Genomic DNA, 14,899 nt, shown 5'->3' on the forward strand with positions numbered 1-14,899 from the left:
CAAGAATTCTGGAGCTGGTCGCCATGCCCTCCTCCAGGAGATCTTTCTGGCCCAGGGATTGAACTGTGACTCTTACCATCTCCTGCATTGGCAGGTGGGTTCTTTACCACCAGGGCCACTGGGAAGCCCATGGGCTGCTAAACACAGTTTCGGGGAAGGTTAGCTTCGAAGCTGAACTGTTAGGCAAGTAAAGAGGAGGGAGTTAGGTGGGGACATTGTACCAGAAGGGACTGCAGAGCTTTGGGATCTGAGGTTGTGAAATCTTTTTTTACCAGATCCAGATTAATTATTATAATAATTAATATAATTATTTGTCATATACCTATGCTATCATCTGGTGTACATTAAAAACCATAATTATACAGAAAAGCAGGTATGTTAAAAAGGTGAGATAAAAATCAAACACATAACATTTTAAAATATCTTGTTATTTGTGATGGCTTCCTACTATAGCTAAAAATCTCAAATCATGATGTAGTGGGGGCAAGTTTTCTTTTTTTCCTTTATATCTCTATATATGAAGTAACATATATATATATATATATATATATATATATATATATACAGTAAAGTATATTTGATTTACAATGTTGTGTTCGTTTCAGTGATTCCGATTTTTTTTCAGTTTCTTTTCCCTTACACGTTATTACAAGACAATTGAGTATATAGTTCCCTGTGCTACATAGTAGGTCCTTGTTGGTTATCTATTTTATATATAGTAACGTGTATGTGTCCATCTCAATCTCCTAATTTATCTGTCCCTCACTTCTCTCCTCTTTGATAACCATAATCTGTTCTCTATGTCTGTGGGTCTAATTTCTGTTTTAAATCAGTCCATTTGTATCTTTTTTTTTAAAGACTCCACATATAAGTGCTACTGTATAATATTCATCTTTCTCTACCTGGCTTACTTCACTTAGTATGATCATCTCCAGGTTTATCCGTGTTGCTGCAAATGGCAGTATTTCATTCTTTTTTATTGCCAAGCGTTAAGGGCAAGGCTGATGATTAGCAGTTGGACACAGGGAGCCATACTTCAAAGAGTGCCTTTGATCATTCTTATTTTTATGGCTTGACTTTCCACCATATCTAATTAGGTCTGTTTTTATCTTGTACGTTGAGGGTAAGAGGGGCAAAATGCTCACTAGGAGGAATCAACTTGTCAGTGCCACCCTCTAAGGTCGTGAAGTTTGCACATTTACTTTGACTCACAGCTCATTAACTTAACCTTGGTCCCATGGCCACACCTGGCCGCAAAGGAAGCTGGAAATTATAGATCCTCCCTTGGGTAATGTGCTCAGTTAAAACTTGAAGGTCTCAAACTTCCCTGGTGCTCCAGTGTTTAAGAATCCACCTTGCAACACAAGGGACATCAGTTGGAGCCCTGGTCTAGGATGATCCCACATGGCACGGAGCAACTAATCCTGTGCACCACATCTGCTGAACCTACACGCCAGAGCCTGTACACTGCTTCTAGAGAGCAGCCCCTGCTCACTGCCACTAGAGAAAGCCCTCACATAGCAACGAAAACTCAGCACAGCCAACATGCAAATAAATAAATCTTTATAAAACTTATGAGTGTTTAAAGAGAATGTGCATGCGTGCGTGCTCAGCCATGTCCAACTCTTTGCGACCCCATGGACTGTGGCCCACCCAGCTCCTCTGTCCATGGGATTCTCCAGGTAAGAATACTGGAGTCGGTTGCCATTTCCTCCTCAAGGGGATTTTCTCGACCCAGGGATCAAACCCAAGTCTCCTCTGTCTCGTGCATTGCAGGCATATATTCTTTACCATCTGAGCCACCCGGAAAGTCCACTTAAAGAGACTATCAAGGGGGAAAAAATCTGAATACATAAAAAGACACAGAGCATGTAAGATCTTGAATCTTCTCCCATATGCAGAATGAAGGAAGAAGAGACTTCTTGCATGAGAAGAATCGTTCAAGGATCAAGGATCTTTTTGTCTGGAAGCTTCTCCTGGGAATGGACTAATTCTGGAGACATAGTTTCTGCCTTGTGCATGAAGAGTTCATTAATTGCCTTTGTGCAAAATGAGCAAAAGAATACATTTTGTGCAAACTATTAAACTATTTTTTGGGGGGGTTTCAGTCAACATTCAAAATAAAGTGATAAAAGAAAAAACGTTCTTCTTACGAAAGTAGTCAAAAATATAATAAACGTAGCCATCAGTCCAAACTTATATTTTACATATCATTTGCCTTCAGAATATCTGACTCATGAGGAAATTTCTGCTAGCTTCTTCTCTCTTGGTCTTATTTCCTTATCCTGAGATAAACTGGATCATAATTTTTATTAACTGTGTTACTTTAGATTACGAAGGGGATCAAAGTCTATATTTAAAGATTAAAAGAGTAATACCAATTTTATTACCAGCCAATAAAAGTTTATTGGAAGCCTGGTGTGCTGCAGTCCATACGGTCCCTAAGAGTCTGACACAACTGAGTGACTGAAATGACTGACCCACTCCAGTATTCTGGCCTGGAGAATTCAGTCCATGGGGTTACAAAGAGTCGGAATGAGCAACTTTCACGATAAAAGTTTGCTTTGATCATAGCTCACACGTAACAGTGACCCTGAATCACAGCATGATACCTGAAACTAAATGTAGTCAGTATTATTTTGCTCTGTGTCCTTGGTCTCTTAGTCGTGTCTGACTCTTTGCAACCCCATGGACTGTAGCCCGCCAACCTCCTCTGTCCATGGGGATTCTCCAGGCAAGAATACTGGAGTGGGTTGCCTTGCCCTCCTCCTGGGAATCCTCCCCACCCAGGCATCATACCCAGGTCTCTTGAATTGCGGGCAGATTCTTTACCATCTGAGCCACAAGGTGTAAAAGTCGTATATTTTAGGGGGCTTCCCTGGTGGCTCAGGAGTAGAGAATCTGCCTGCCAATGAAGGAGACACAATTTCAATTCCTGGTCCGGGAAGATCTCACATGCCTCGGAGCAACTAAGCCTGTGCACCACGACTACTGAAGCCTGTGGGCCTAGAACCTGTGCTCCGCCACAAGAGACGCTACCACAGTGAGAAGCCAGAGCACCACAGCTGGAGCGCAGCCCCGACTCCGGGAGGCAGTGAAGGACAAGGAAGCCTGGTATGCTGCTGTCCATGGGGTCGAAAAGAGCTGGACACAGCTCCGCGACTGAACAGCAACAACCCGTTTCTTTAGATCTGAAATTTAGTTATATGATCACCTCTTCTGCTGGATCTCTGCTCTCTGACCTCTACATTAATAATCTCTCGTAACTTATGTACCCTTTTTCGGGTGGCTGTGCTGGGTCTCAGCTGCATCACGTGGGCTTCTTGGGGTGCGCGAGCTTAGTTGCCCTGTGGCAGGTGGGATCTTAGTTCCCCAACTAGGGGAACTAAGTGTCTCCTGTACTGTAAGGTGGGTTCTCAACCACAGAACCACGAGAGAAGTCCCAATTTTTATCTTTAGTTCCTTTCTACCTACTGGAGAAAGCTTTTCAAGTTTTCCTCCAGCTTAATGCTTTTGCAGTCTCAATTTTCCTTGGTCCTGTCTCCAGTACAGGTTTGTGACATGGTAAATCAAATCAGGTCCTTTTCTTTGCTGTTGTGCACCCAGGTTCTAATATTTTGTCCCCATCGCCCAATGGATCCACACTTTGGACTCACCAACCATGATGTCAGAATCTCACACTGGGGATAAATCCCTTTTTAGGAAGTGTTCTTCTCATCCTCCACTATACTTTTGGTTCACTCAGTTTAATTGTTGTGCGTGTTTGATTTCCTGGAGACCTGACTGCTGCAATAGGATTGTATTTCTGGTTTATTCTTCACTTGGCAGGAAAGAGACACAAAGAATTCGGGCATTTTGTGATCCAAGCCCTGATTCTTCCTTCTCCTTTCCTTTTCTTTAGTGGAAGACAACTGTGGGAGAAATGAGTTTCAGTGCCGAGATGGGAAATGCATCTCCTATAAGTGGGTTTGTGATGGGACCGCCGAGTGCCAAGACGGCTCTGATGAATCCCAGGAGACGTGTAGTGAGTATCTCCCTGCCTTTGGACATGACATGTGTCTTAACCTTTTCTTTTTAACTCCTTATTTTTTTTTTCTAAATCTAAGTATAGTTGTGTTACACTTAAACATTTTCAATTTTAATTTTCAATGTGTTAATTTGTATTGGATGGCAAAGTGATTTGGTGATAGCGGGTGATGATAGTGGTAGAAATTGACAAGCATACTAATATATTCTTCTATGAATTAGGAGATGGGCAGAGAAGATATTGGGCTTTCCAGGTGGGTCAGAGGTAAAGAATCCACTTGCAATGCAGGAGATGTAAAAGACTCGGATTTGATCCCTGGGTTGGGAAGATCCCCTGGAGGAGGGTATGACACCCCACTCCAGGATTCTCGCCTAGTATTCTTCCATGGACAAAGGAGCTTGGCGAGCTATAGACCATGGGGTCGCAAAGAACTAGAGAGGACTGAAACGCTTAGCATGCACACAGAGACGATATTATTGGAACTTTCCTTTAAAGGCTATTTTTTTTCCATTGAGGTTCATGTTACACAGATTAGCCCTTTTTTAAGATTGTTTTCTTGGTGGACCATTTTAAAAGTCTTTATTGAATTTGTTTTAATATTGCTTCTTAATGATTTAGGTTTTTGGCTTCAAGGCATGGGGGTCTTAGCTTCCCAACCAGGATTGAACCTTCACCCTGTGTTAGAAGGCAAAGTCTTAACCATTGGACTGCCAGGGAAGTCCCACAAATTAGCCTTTTTGTGTGTTTGTTTTTTGTTTTCTTGGCCACTCCAGGTGGCTTTTGGGATCTTAGTTTCCCAACCAGGGATCAAACCCATAACAGCTGCGGTGGAAGCTTAAGAGTCTTAACCGCTGAATTAGGCCATTGGGGGTAGGAATAAAATAGGAATTTGGGATTAACAGATGCATACTACTATATATAAAATAGATAATCGACAAGGACCTACTGTATAGCACAGGGAACTATATTCAATATCTTGTAATAACCTATAATGGAAAAGAATCTGAAAAAAACACATACACATATACATACACACACGTATAACTGAGTCACTTTGCTGTACACCTGAAATTAACACAACATTGTAAATCAACTGTGTGATTTTTTTAAAAAGCCACCCCCAAATTTTAAATTAAAAACAGGTGACCAGTTTAGTAGCATTAGTATATTGCAACCACCACTTCTATCTCATTCCAAAACCTTTGCAACACCTAGCATCTAACTTAAAAAAAAAAAATTATTTTTCTGTGCTGGGTCTTAAGTGCAGCATGCAAGACCTTCAGTCTTCCTCGTGGCATGCAGGATCTTTAGCTGTGGTATATGGTATCTAGTTCCCTGACCAGGGATTGAACCCAGGCCCCCTGCATTGGGAGCATGGAGTCTTAGCCACCAGACCCCCAGGGAAGTCCTCAGCAACTCATTTTTAATAAGTTCCATTAAATTTCCTTCATTTTGGTCCAGAAAAGTGAGCCTGAATCTCCTATCAGAAAACTCTGGGTTCTTCCCTTGCAGAGCTCGGAGTGGCAAGGCCGTCTTGCCTCTGAGTTAAGGTTCAGTTCTGTTTCTCCCATAGAGTCTGTCACCTGCAAGATGGGGGACTTCAGCTGTGGGGGCCGTGTCAACCGCTGCATTTCGGAGTCCTGGAGATGCGATGGCCAGAAGGACTGCGAGAATGGCTCGGACGAGGAAGGCTGTCGTAAGTGGGGTCCATTGTCTGGTGGCCTGTGGATCCTAGCCATGTCCAAGTGACCTGACTGGGTTCCCAGCTGAGGTCAGAGTTTGCTCCAAACCATAGTTTCAGACGGGAAGGCACTCTGCAGCAGGTTCTGTCTTGCCTCTTTGATTTTATTCATTATTTATAATTTATTTTCTAAGTGTGTAGATTTTTTAAAAACAAAGTAAGGCTCTTAAAAAAAAAAAAAAAACACCCTGGGGGAAATTTAAATAATTGCTGCTGCTGCTAAGTCACTTCAGTCGTGTCCGACTCTGTGCGACCCCATAGATGGCAGCCCACCAGGCTCCCCCGTCCCTGGGATTCTCCAGGCAAGAACACTGGAGTGGGTTGCCATTTCCTTCTCCAATGCATGAAAGTGAAAAGTGAAAATGAAGTTGCTTAGTCGTATCCGACTTGTAGCAACCCCATGGACTGCAGCCTACCAGGCTCCTCCGTCCATGGGATTTTCCAGGCAAGAGTACTGGAGTGGGGTGCCATTGCCGTCTCCGTTAAATAATTGAGATCACATCAAATCTTCAAGTTGACAAAATATGAAACCCCCCGAGAGAGTATTTAAAAAAAAAACAACCTAAAAAGTGAGTGTTTGCTTAGTGATGCATACCTAACCTTGGTTCTCACTGGGGAGCATTTTAAAATAAAAGGGATCGGGCCTCTTTTCCAAGTGTTTTATTTTTTCTTCCAGCTTTACTGAGATACAATTGACATGTAACATGGTGTGAGTTTAGTGTCCAGTGTAATGATTTTATATATATTGTGAAATGATTACCACAATAGGGTTATTTAATACCTTCATCATTTCACATAATTACTGTTTCTTTTGACTCTTTAATAATACCAGCATAAGCAACAAGGTCCTATTGTATAGGGCAGGGAAACTATAGTTAATATTCTGTGATAAACTATGATGGAAAGGAATATGAAAAAGAATACATTTATGTATAACTGAGTCTCCTTGCTGCAGAGCAGAAATTAACACACCATTGGAAATCAACTATACTTCAATCCAACTTAAAAAAAAGAATTATTAAATTATTAAAATTTATTAAATTATTAAAAGAATTATTAAATTCCATGCACAATGGGGGAAAAAAAAGATTGACATGCATGTACAATAAAACTGAATAAATTAAAAAAAAAAAATAGTACCATCAAACCCAGGAGGTGGGAGGATGAGTGAAATAGAGGAGGGAGATTAATAGGAACCAACTTCCTCCTGTAAAATAGATAAGTCACAGTGATGTTATGCACAGCATGGTAAATGTAGTCAATAAGATGGTGATAACCTTGTAGGGTGACACACAGTAGGTAGACTTGGATTGGTGATCATTTTGTGCTATCTAAAGTCACTGAGTCACTGTGTTGCACACCTGGAAACTAACACAGCTTTGTAAGTCAATTATTCACCTAGTGCTCAGTCATGTCCGACTCTTTGTGACCCCAGGGACTGTAGCCCACCAGGTTCCTCTGTTCATGGGATTTTCCAGGCAAGAATACTGGAATGGGTTGCCATTTCCTTCAACTTAAAAAAGTCCAGTATGGGCTTCCCTGATAACTCGGTTGGTAAAGAATCTGCCTGCAATTCAGGAGACCTAGGTTCCATCCTTGGGTTGGGAAGATCCCCTGGAGAAGGGAAAGGCTATGGGGTCGCAAAGAGTGGGACACGACTGAACGACTTTCGCTTTCAAAAAGTCCAATGTCATTGTAAATAAAAACAAGCAAATAATAATAATAATGGCAACAGTTCTTATTTTTATTTCTGGCTACTCTGAGTGGCTTTGGGGATCTTAGTTCCTCCACCAGGAATGGAACCTGGGCCCTTGGCAGTGAGAGCTTGGAGCCCTAACCACTAGGCTGTCAGGGAAGTCCCCAGCCATTTTTTTGTTTTGCTCTGTTTTTTAAAGCCGAAATCACCTCCTTTTCATTTTATAAGTAATACGGTGTGACATTTACAGTGCTGTCTCTATGCTTCCTCTGAACCTGAATGCATTAGTTTCAGGGAGATATTTGAGCTGAAGGTCAAGGAGGATGATCACGTTTACTATCTGGTATTTCAAAAACAACTGTTTCTCTAGTCGGATCAAAATATTCTTCTTTACCTTCCTTCAACACCCAGTTTCCAAACGTTCAGAGCTGCTCAAGGACCACTAATAAAATGAAGGAGGCTTTGAATAGTAAAGTGAAGTGAAAGTCACTCTTTGTGACCCCATGGTCTCTACAGTCCATGGAATTCTCTAGGCCAGAATACTGGAGTGGGTAACCTTTCCGTTCTCCAGGGGATCTTCCCAACCCAGGGAGCAAACCCAGGTCTCTCGCATTGCAGGCAGACTCTTTACCAGCTAAGCCACAAAGGAAGCCCTTCAATAGTGAAGGAACACTTAATTGTAAGTTGCCTGCGAGCGTGCTCAAGTCCCTCAGTTGTGTCTGATTCTTTGTGACCCCATGCACTATAGTCCGCCAGGCTCCTGTGTCCATGGGATTCTCCGGGCAAGAATACTGGAGTGGGTTGCCATTTCCTACTCCACTCAGCCACTTTTTTTAAAACTACAGTATATTTAATTTACAGTGTTGGGTTAGTTTTAGGTGTAGAGGAAAGTGGTTCAGTTACACACACTGACACATACATTCTTTTTCCTATTCTTTTCCACTATATTTATTATAAGATACTGACTATAACTCCCTGCACAAACTCTTAAATATAGGCTCCCGTGTACCTTTACACCCCAGTCCTCACAGTAGCACTTTGAGATAGGAACAGATGAGAAAACTGAGGCCCCAAAGGGGGCCCAGGAACTGGGTGGTTGTCAGCCAGGTCCTCTGACCACTGCCCGGAGTCCACTCTCTGCGCTCTGGCCTCTCCTCAGCTCAGTGTCCCCATCTGTGCAATGGGGTGGTGTCGGGATTAGGGAATGGTTTCCCTGGTGACCAAGCTGTCCTCTCCTTTCGGTCCCCGCAGCCCCCAAGACGTGCTCCCAGGATGAGTTCCGTTGCAATGACGGCAAGTGCATTGCCCCGAAGTTCGTCTGTGACTTGGACCTGGACTGCTTAGACGGCTCGGATGAGGCGTCCTGCCCCATGCCCACCTGCGGCCCTGCCAACTTCCAATGCAACAGCTCCATGTGCATCCCCCAGCTCTGGGCCTGCGACGGCGACCCCGACTGCGACGATGGCTCAGACGAGTGGCCAAAGCACTGCGGGAGCCCCCACCCATCAGGCCCCCCGCAGGACGACAACCCCTGCTCGGCCCTCGAGTTCCACTGCGGCAGTGGCGAGTGCATCCACTCCAGCTGGCGTTGCGACCGTGACCCTGACTGCAAGGACAAGTCTGACGAGGAGAACTGCGGTAGGGGCGCCTCGGAAATCCCCTCACCCAGGCTGGGGGCTCCCCCGGCAGGGGACAGAGGGGGGGCAGTGGCTTTCGGTGGTTAAATGATTCCGCATCACACAATAAGAAAGTCAGTCCTGGACTTCCTTGGTGGTCCAGTGGTTAAGACCCTGCTCTTCCAGTGCAGGGGTGAGGGCTGGATCCCTGGTCAGGGAACTAAGATCCCATGTACCTTAGCTCCACCAAAAAAAGAAAAAGGAACATTGCTTCCAAAGGTCTTATCTCCAACTATAATAAATCCTTGATTGAATCCAGATACAAGAAAAGAAAGAGCTAATATCCGGCATAAAGAATATGATATCCAAAGATATCTTCAGATTTTATTCAAGGCAACATGGTATCAATAAAACATGATAAGCACCTAAAAAAAAAAAAAAAAACCCCAAAGTCGGTGCCATTTCATGTTCCTTTCGGTCATTCTGATCACATAGGAGTTCCCTTTTGAACACCTGTTTATTTATTTATTTTTAAAATGTATTATTATTTGAATTCATTTACTTACTTGTTGGTTGTGTTGGGTCTTCACTGTTGCATGAGGGCCTTCTCTAGTTGCGGTCTGTGGGCTTCTCTTGCTGCAGAGCGCAGGCTCTAGGCACACAGGTTCAGTGCTTGCAGCACACCAGTTTAGTTGCTGTGTGCTGCAGAAGACCTCCCCAGACCAGGGATGAAACCCATGTCCCCTGTATTGGGTGGCGGATTCTTATCTACTATACCACCAGGGAAGCCCCTCGAACCCTTGTTTAATTTATCTCTTGCCAAGAGGAGCAAACTGCAGCACACTGTATTCTTTTGGTCCAGAAAGGATCCAGGCCTGACTGGTGATGTCCAAGCTGTGTGACCCTTGGCTGGGGACGTAGCCTTACTGTGCTTTGATCTCCTCCCCTATAGATGGAGCAACGGTGTTGGCCTCAGTGGACCTGGGTTACGACATAAGAGCACACACACACACAAACGAGTTCCAGACATTTGCATACTTATTTATCAACCTTTTTTTCCCCACTGACCTCTTGAAATTGAATTTTCAAATTGTCAGCATTTTTATAGTGAAATATAACCCATGGGAAAGTGCAGAAAGCGTAAGCTTAGAGCTTAATGAATTAGGGTTAAGTGACAACCTGTTTGAGGTCAAGGTCTAGTCTGTGGTTAGAGTGATCCTATTCTAGTCACCACGTGCATCTGTCAAGATTGCATCATAACATCATTCTTTTCACTTAGTGTCAGCTCAGAAACATTTTTCATGTTCACAGTCTGAGTCATTGGAAGGGCTGTATGATACTCAGTAGTAATGACTTTTTTGGGAGTGGGGTTGGGCAATGGGCTTCACTGGTGGCTCAGTGGTAAAGAATCCACCTGCTAATACTGGAAATTTGGGATCGATCCCTAGGTCAGGAAGATATTAAATCCCTGGAGTAGGAAATGTCAACCCACTCCAGTGTTCCTGCCTGGGAAACCCCACGTACAGGGGAGCCTGGTGGGTTACAGCACATGGGGTCACAAAGAGTCAGACACAACTTAGAGACTTAACAACAACAACATCATAACTTACCTGGCCAGGCTTCTATCTAGATTGGGACCACATCATTGCTTTTCTGCCAAGAATGGCCTGCTAGCTCTGCCAGCTTTTTTATTTATTTACCTCTGCCAGGTCTTAGCTGTGGCATGAGGGATTTAGCTTCCTGACCGGGGATCGAACCTGGGCCCCCTGCACTGGGAGCACAGTCTTAGCCACTGAACCACCAGGGAAGTCCCTGATCTGCCAACTTTTTAATGAATTTCCTGCATGCAAGGACAGACCGGAGAGAAATCTATGAAAATGTAACGGTTGTGTTAGGGTGCTTTCCCTTTCTTATTCTCCACACTTGGCTCTTTCTTTCCCAGCTGTGGCCACGTGCCGGCCTGATGAATTCCAGTGCTCGGATGGGACCTGCATCCACGGCAGCCGGCAGTGCGACAGGGAGCCTGACTGTAAGGATCTGAGTGACGAGCTGGGCTGCGTCAACGGTGAGCCCCACCCCTCCAGGGTCCTGGGCTGTGGGGAGATGTGGGGGGAGGAGCACAGTGCCTCCCAGACAAGGGAGGAGCCTCCTGTGTGTCCTCGAGCAAGTTACTTGATCTCTCTGAGCCTCACTTTCTCTAATCTGCAAAATGAAAACACACCCACTTCAGGACTGTGAGATTTAATGAGGCTGGAGAGTAAATAGCTCATGAACCTAACTAAGCTCAGAGTTACGTGTACAGTACAATTCCACTTTGCTGAGTTTATAGTATAGCAGTTCTGCTCCTGGGAAACTTGTATCTGTGCACTGGGAGATAGGCTCTAGAATGAGCAGAGTAGCACTGTCCTAACAGCAAAATAGTGGGAGCAACCAGAATGTTCATCAGCAGTAGGATTAGTTTATATATATATATATATATGCCATGTTGCACGACATGTGGGATCTTAGTTCCCTGACCAGGGATCAAACCCACACACCTTGCATTGGAAGCTCAGAGCCTTAACCACTGAACCACCAAGGAAGTCCCAGCAGTAGAATTAATGTAAAAAGAAAAAAAAATTTTTTTAATTGTGGTGAAATACATCTAGAGGCTTCCCTGGTGGCTCAGAGTAAAGAATCTGCCTGTAATGCAGGAGATATGGCTTTGATCCCTGGATCGGGAAGATCCCTTGGAAAAGAGAATGGCAACCCACTCCAGTATTCTTACCTGGAGAATTAGGTGGGCTACAGTCCATGGGGTCTGGAAGAGTCGGACAGGACTGAGTGGCTAACACAACAAAAAAACACATGTAACAAAATTTACTGTCTTAACCATTCTTAAGAGCAGAGTCCAGTGGTGCTAAGTCACCATCCTCACCATCCATTGCCAGAACTCTTTCATCTTCCCAAATGGAAACTCTGTCCCCATTATACACTCACTGCTATTCTCCTTCCTTGAGCCCCTGGTACCCACCATTCTACTGTCTCTACGAATTCCACTCCTCCAGTATTTGACCTTACGTAACTGGAATCACAAATTTGTCTTTGTGTGACGGGTTTATTTCACTAAGCATCATTTCCTCAGTGTGCATCCGTGTTATAGAAGGTGTCAGAAATTCCTTCCTTTTTAAGGTGAAATAATACTCTATTGTATGGATGGACCAGATTTCGTTTATCCAGTCACCCGTGGATGAACACTTGGGTTGCTTCCACGCCTTGGTTGTTGTGAATAGTGCTGCTGTGAACAGGGCTGCATGGAAATAATTTTAAACGGCAGCGTCATCACAGAGTGGAATATCATACAGCTGAGAAAAATGAGGCTCCAGCCCCTGTCTGCAGCCCAGGCGAACTTCATAACCTTGGGGTTGCAAGCAAGAAGGAAATTGCAGGGATTTAGCTGGATACAGTTATTAAGACTCAAAAGCAAGCAAAATTCAACAGTAGATTGTTTATTCATATATGTTTGATAGAACTATTAATGAAAAAATAAAGAAGTGGTAACCAAAATTCAAGATTATTATTACCTCTGGGGGTAGTAGAATGGGATGGCTTAGACCACTAAAATAGTTTAGGTTGGGGCTGGAGAGTAGGAATTTTCAGCTCTGCAGGCCATAGTCTCAATTACATCTGCTTGACTCTGCTGTTATAGCGTGAAGTCTGCCACTGACAGTGTATAAACCAATGGGCAGCGCTGGGTGCTAACAAAACTTTTATTTAAACAAACAGGCATCAGGCCAGTTTACCAGCCCCTGCTATTGGTGATATTCTAATTCTTAAGCTGAGTGGAGGCTTCATGTATGATCAGTAACTATTCTGTTTTACCACCAAATACATTTGTATCTATTCTTGCATAAATGTCATATTAATAAAAAGCACTAAGCCACCTCCCGTCAGCTGGAAGCACCTGACCCTCCTCTGTGGTTCTCATAGTGACTCTTTGCGAGGGGCCCAACAAGTTCAAGTGCCAAAGCGGTGAGTGCATCTCCCTGGACAAAGTGTGCAACTCCATCAGGGACTGCCGGGACTGGTCGGACGAGCCCCTCAAGGACTGTGGTGAGCCCTGGGGTGTGGGCAGCTGGTAGTGTTGAGGGTGGGGTTCACCACATTGAGACGTGTGTGATGTGGTGCTGTGAGGGGCCAGCCCTGCCCAAGCCCACAAGTGCTGTGACTGGGGCTGGACAGATTTTAGAGGGGAGCCTGGGAATAAGTGGATTGGCTTCTAAGCCTCAGTTTTCCCATCTGTAAGATGGGGCAGTAACTTCCCAGACATCCTAGGGCTGCTGGGGATCAGGTGTTGCAAGTATTTTCAGCAGCACTTTGACCCATGATTTGGACTTTCCAGTCCATAGGGTCTGTTGCAGCTCTTCTACTTGGCCTTTGTAGCAGGAGAGCACCCACCCAAGCCCATACACGTGCATTTGAATGCCTAGGGCCATGCTCCAATATTCTATTACGGATACAGGCACTCGAATTTCATAGAACTTTTGAAATATTTTGCTTTTGATTCTTATTTTCTTTTCAACTATTTTAAAATGTAAAAACCATTCTTAGCTGTCAAAGAGCATCTGGGGGTCTGGCTTTGGTCCACGCTTGGTACAGAGGGTAAGAGCATGGATTATGGAGCCCAGTGCCCTAGGTTTGCGGTGAGCCGTGTGATCTTAAACAAACTGTTTAACCTGGCCATGCCTCAATTTCCCCAGCTATAATTCTCTTGCCTTTAAGGTCACAGGGAGGATTTTGTGTGTGTTAGTCACTCAGTCCTGCCCGACTCTTTGTGACCCCACGGATGAGCTCCTCTGTGCATGGGATTCTCCAGGCAAGAATTTCCTGTAGGAAGGATTTCCTGTAGGGAGGATTAAGTGAGTTAATACATGTAACTGTAGTAAGTGGTATGTGGCTTTTATTTTTTATAATTAAAACATTTTAAAATTATGGTTAAAAAAAAACCCCACGAAATTCATAAATTCATGGTTTTAACCATTTTTCAGTGTAGAGTTCAGGATGTTTTAAGTACATTCAGAGTGTTGTGTGACCATCACCATCCATCTCCAGACTATTTCATCTTTCAGAGCTGAGTCTCTGTCTCCACTAACTCCCCCTCCCCCAACCTCTGCACCCACCCTCCTACCTTCTGTCTCTGTAAATATGACCCCGTTAGGGGGCTCACGTGGAATAGTGCAGTATTTGTCCTTCCGTACGTGGCTTATAATTCACTCACTGTAACACCCTCACAGGGCTTCCCTGGCGGCTCAGCAGTAAAATAGCTCACTTGCCATTGCAGGAGACTCAGTTTCCACCCCTGGGTTGGGAAGATCCCCTGGAGGAGGAAACGGCAACCTGCCCCAGTATTCTTGCCTGGAAATCCCATGGACAGAGGGGCCTGGGGGGCTACAGTCTATGGGGTCACAAGGAGTGGGGCAAGACTTAGCGACTAAACATCGACAGCATCCTCGTGGTTCATTCATGGTGTCACACGTGACAGTGGCTCTAGACGTCTTAGGACTCATGGTCACGTCACCAGCCACGCAGTCATCGTGTTAGTTATGATGAGGTAGAAATAGTGCAGGATGTTGGGCGAGGGGGGGCTGGAGGCCAGAGTGTGACCAGTGCCCCTCCTGCATCTGGCACAGGGACCAATGAGTGTCTGGACAACAAGGGCGGCTGCTCTCACATCTGCAATGACCTCAAGATCGGCTACGAGTGCCTGTGTCCTGAAGGCTTCCAGCTAGTGGACAAGCACAGATGTGAAGGTGATTCCCAAGCCCCTGGCCCTTTCCTTG

The 14,899-nt window shown here is 44.6% G+C and overlaps 1 protein-coding gene across 2 annotated transcripts in view; it reads left to right on the plus strand.

The window, feature by feature from the left end:
* The window catches only part of LDLR (low density lipoprotein receptor), a 34,389-nt gene that overhangs the window by 6,381 nt on the left and 13,109 nt on the right, over nt 1-14,899 (plus strand). Inside the window, exons 2-7 of one of the 2 annotated variants that reach the window (XM_068981323.1) lie at nt 3,902-4,024; nt 5,601-5,723; nt 8,716-9,102; nt 11,023-11,145; nt 13,050-13,172; nt 14,750-14,869. In XM_068981323.1, the coding sequence (XP_068837424.1) occupies nt 3,902-4,024; nt 5,601-5,723; nt 8,716-9,102; nt 11,023-11,145; nt 13,050-13,172; nt 14,750-14,869 (999 nt within the window). The remainder of the gene's footprint in view (nt 1-3,901; nt 4,025-5,600; nt 5,724-8,715; nt 9,103-11,022; nt 11,146-13,049; nt 13,173-14,749; nt 14,870-14,899) is intronic. The other variant, XM_068981324.1, reaches the window with a different exon arrangement.

This window comes from Capricornis sumatraensis, chromosome 9, assembly GCF_032405125.1.
Source record: "Capricornis sumatraensis isolate serow.1 chromosome 9, serow.2, whole genome shotgun sequence".
NCBI classification, from domain to species: domain Eukaryota; kingdom Metazoa; phylum Chordata; class Mammalia; order Artiodactyla; family Bovidae; genus Capricornis; species Capricornis sumatraensis.